The following is a 2592-nucleotide window of genomic DNA, read 5'->3' on the forward strand; positions in this document are numbered from 1 at the left end:
TGTCTTATTAAGGCGGGAATCGATGCCGACCTCACAGGGCCTCGATTTATACAAACACCCCCACATCACACACACACACACACACACACACACACACACACACACACACACACACACACACACACACACACACACACACACACACACACACACACACACCAAGAAGGAGGGAGGCGAGGGCGAGGCGAGGGGGTGCGCTCCGTCGCAGAGGTTATCCCGTGGCTAATGTGACATGGCTGTCGCCGACCTTGGCGCTTGTTAACTGCTCGGATTATTATTGTGATAATGGGGCAATTAAAGAGAAAGCGCTCCATCAAAACGGGGCGGGGCGGGGGCTTATGGTCCACGAGATGGATGTGCACAGATTACAAGGCAGTGGGAAATGCATTAAGGTGGCAATCCATTCTAACTGGATGACTCAGAGTCTGTACTGCACATCCGCTCTCTACACACACACACACACACACACACACGTGCACACACCCACACACACCCACCCCATCCCCCCCGCAGAGCACTCCCAAACACCTCCCAACGCGGCGGTTGTTACTGCTCGTCCTCATTGATATCCATTCCCAATCAATACTTTTCTGCTGCTGTAAAATGGGCGTAAATCAGCATTGCGGATAGGGGGGAGGGGGGGCTGTGTTGGGTGAGTTGAGGGGTCAGGGGGAAGGAGGGGGGGTGGGGGGGATCAGCGATCGGACACACGGGGAGAAAAATCAAGAAGAAGCTCTAATGAGACACCATAAGTCTGGCTGGAAGTGTCAGCCGGGCCGGGGTGAGGGGAGAGGGGCCGGGGTTCATCCAGAGACGGGAGGGCCCGGGACCACAGCGGTGTCATGACGGAACCATTTGGTGCACACGTGTTGTCATCAAAGAAGGCGGCAGGCAATAACCGAGTCCTTCCTCTCTGTGTTTTGTGGTTTCTTGCAGATTCTTTCTGAAGTTCTTCCTCAAGTGTAACCAGAACTGTTTGAAAAATGCGGGGAACCCCAGAGACATGCGACGGTTTCAGGTGAGAGCCCGCGCCCCGACTCTGATGTCAATCTCTCTCCGTTTTAGGAATAAAACTACTTTCCACAATCGTTTGATTACAAGAAAGCCAACACAGTTCACATCATGCTCTTTTTATTCTAAGCCTGAACTAGTTAGGGTTAGACACGTCGGAGCATATCACTGTCTGAGCCTTAGAAAACCTTACAACCCAATTAGCATTATTACAAGAAACCACTGACCCTGTAGCACAAAGAGGTCAAAGGTCAGACCAAAGGCTCAAGAACCTTTACGCGTATTTCTGTCTTCTTGAGTTGTGAACAAATCCAGAAGGCCAGAAAGGAAAATAATTGATCAATTTGCGGTAAACTCAATAACTCGCGATAGCAATAAAACCAGAGGGTTGATTCATGCTAGGAGGTTGAGTTGTGTTAAACCAAGTCCCAACCGGAAGATTTTGTCGGATCCTTTGTTTGTACCTGAATTAACTGACATTATGTGTGTGTAGGTCCTCAGTGTGTACCTAAATAAACTCCCAGTATGTGTGTGTGTCTCCAGGTGGTGGTGTCCACTACGGTCAACGTTGATGGCCATGTCCTCGCCGTGTCAGACAACATGTTTGTCCACAACAACTCCAAACATGGCCGCCGCGCTCGACGCCTAGACCCGTCTGAAGGTTATTATAATATAATTATATAATTATTATAGTTTATATTAAATATACATATATTGTATGAATATAATTATTAGTAGTAGTAATAAAGCAGAGAATTATATCAAAATGTACTTACAGTGTTTGTTCTGAAATAAGTGTCACCAATAAGAAAGAGGGGAAAAAATAAATTGCTCAAGGCTGCTTGAAGGTATTTTCCGGACATGATGTCTGGAATGTTGAGGCTGGGAATTAAACCCCTAAACCCTAAACTATCCATAACCCCCCTCCAGTCAAACAGCACTTGGTTAACTGATCCATATTGGAGTAAATCCCAGTTTCCATCAGTCAGGGAGGGGTAACTTTTCGGAACAAAATGAATACCAATGAGACTTTTGCGTTTAGCTTGCCTCAAAGAATTACAATAACATAGAAAAGTCAATACAGAATAAACAAGTGTAAAGCGAGGCCAAAGGTTAAATTCCCGGCATTGTGATGACGGAACAGTTCTGTGTCCCCAGGGGGGTTGTGTGGTGTGAATAGTTCATATTTTTTCTTCACAGATTATATTAAGAATGTTAATGACTAGATCTAGATTGAACCAAAACAATCAAAAAAGATTTCATTAGCGTTTTCAATAACAAACCCATCTATCTAGCTAAATGCTTATAGGTGATGCAAATACGAACTTCAAAGTGGAGTAAAAATATGATTAGATGTTAGTGTGTACATATTGTACCGAATGGAAATCCTTGAGACATAGAAGCGCTATTGTGCAGACATTTCCACTGACGGACGTGCGTAACTGCCTTCTACCAAGCTTCACATTATCCTAAAACAGCCCACAGTTCTTATCCCAAAGATAAGGGAGCACTTGTTTGTTTTAGCCTACTTCAACTAGCAGATGGGCGGGGTTTACAACATCAAAGCATCTGGGTTAATGT

At 45.4% G+C, this 2592-nt stretch overlaps 1 protein-coding gene across 1 annotated transcript in view; it reads left to right on the top strand.

Annotated features, from left to right (window-relative positions):
- Positions 1-875: 875 nt before the first annotated feature.
- Positions 876-2592, top strand: part of LOC115539032 (transcription factor COE1-like) — a gene marked incomplete at its 3' end in the record, with an annotated part of 19270 nt that continues 17553 nt past the window's right edge. The window contains exons 1-2 of the mRNA XM_030350229.1: positions 876-1018; positions 1555-1672. Coding sequence (XP_030206089.1) covers positions 1004-1018; positions 1555-1672 — 133 coding nt within the window. The remainder of the gene's footprint in view (positions 1019-1554; positions 1673-2592) is intronic.

The sequence above is a fragment of the Gadus morhua genome, unplaced genomic scaffold, assembly GCF_902167405.1.
Source record: "Gadus morhua unplaced genomic scaffold, gadMor3.0, whole genome shotgun sequence".
Lineage (NCBI taxonomy): Eukaryota > Metazoa > Chordata > Actinopteri > Gadiformes > Gadidae > Gadus > Gadus morhua.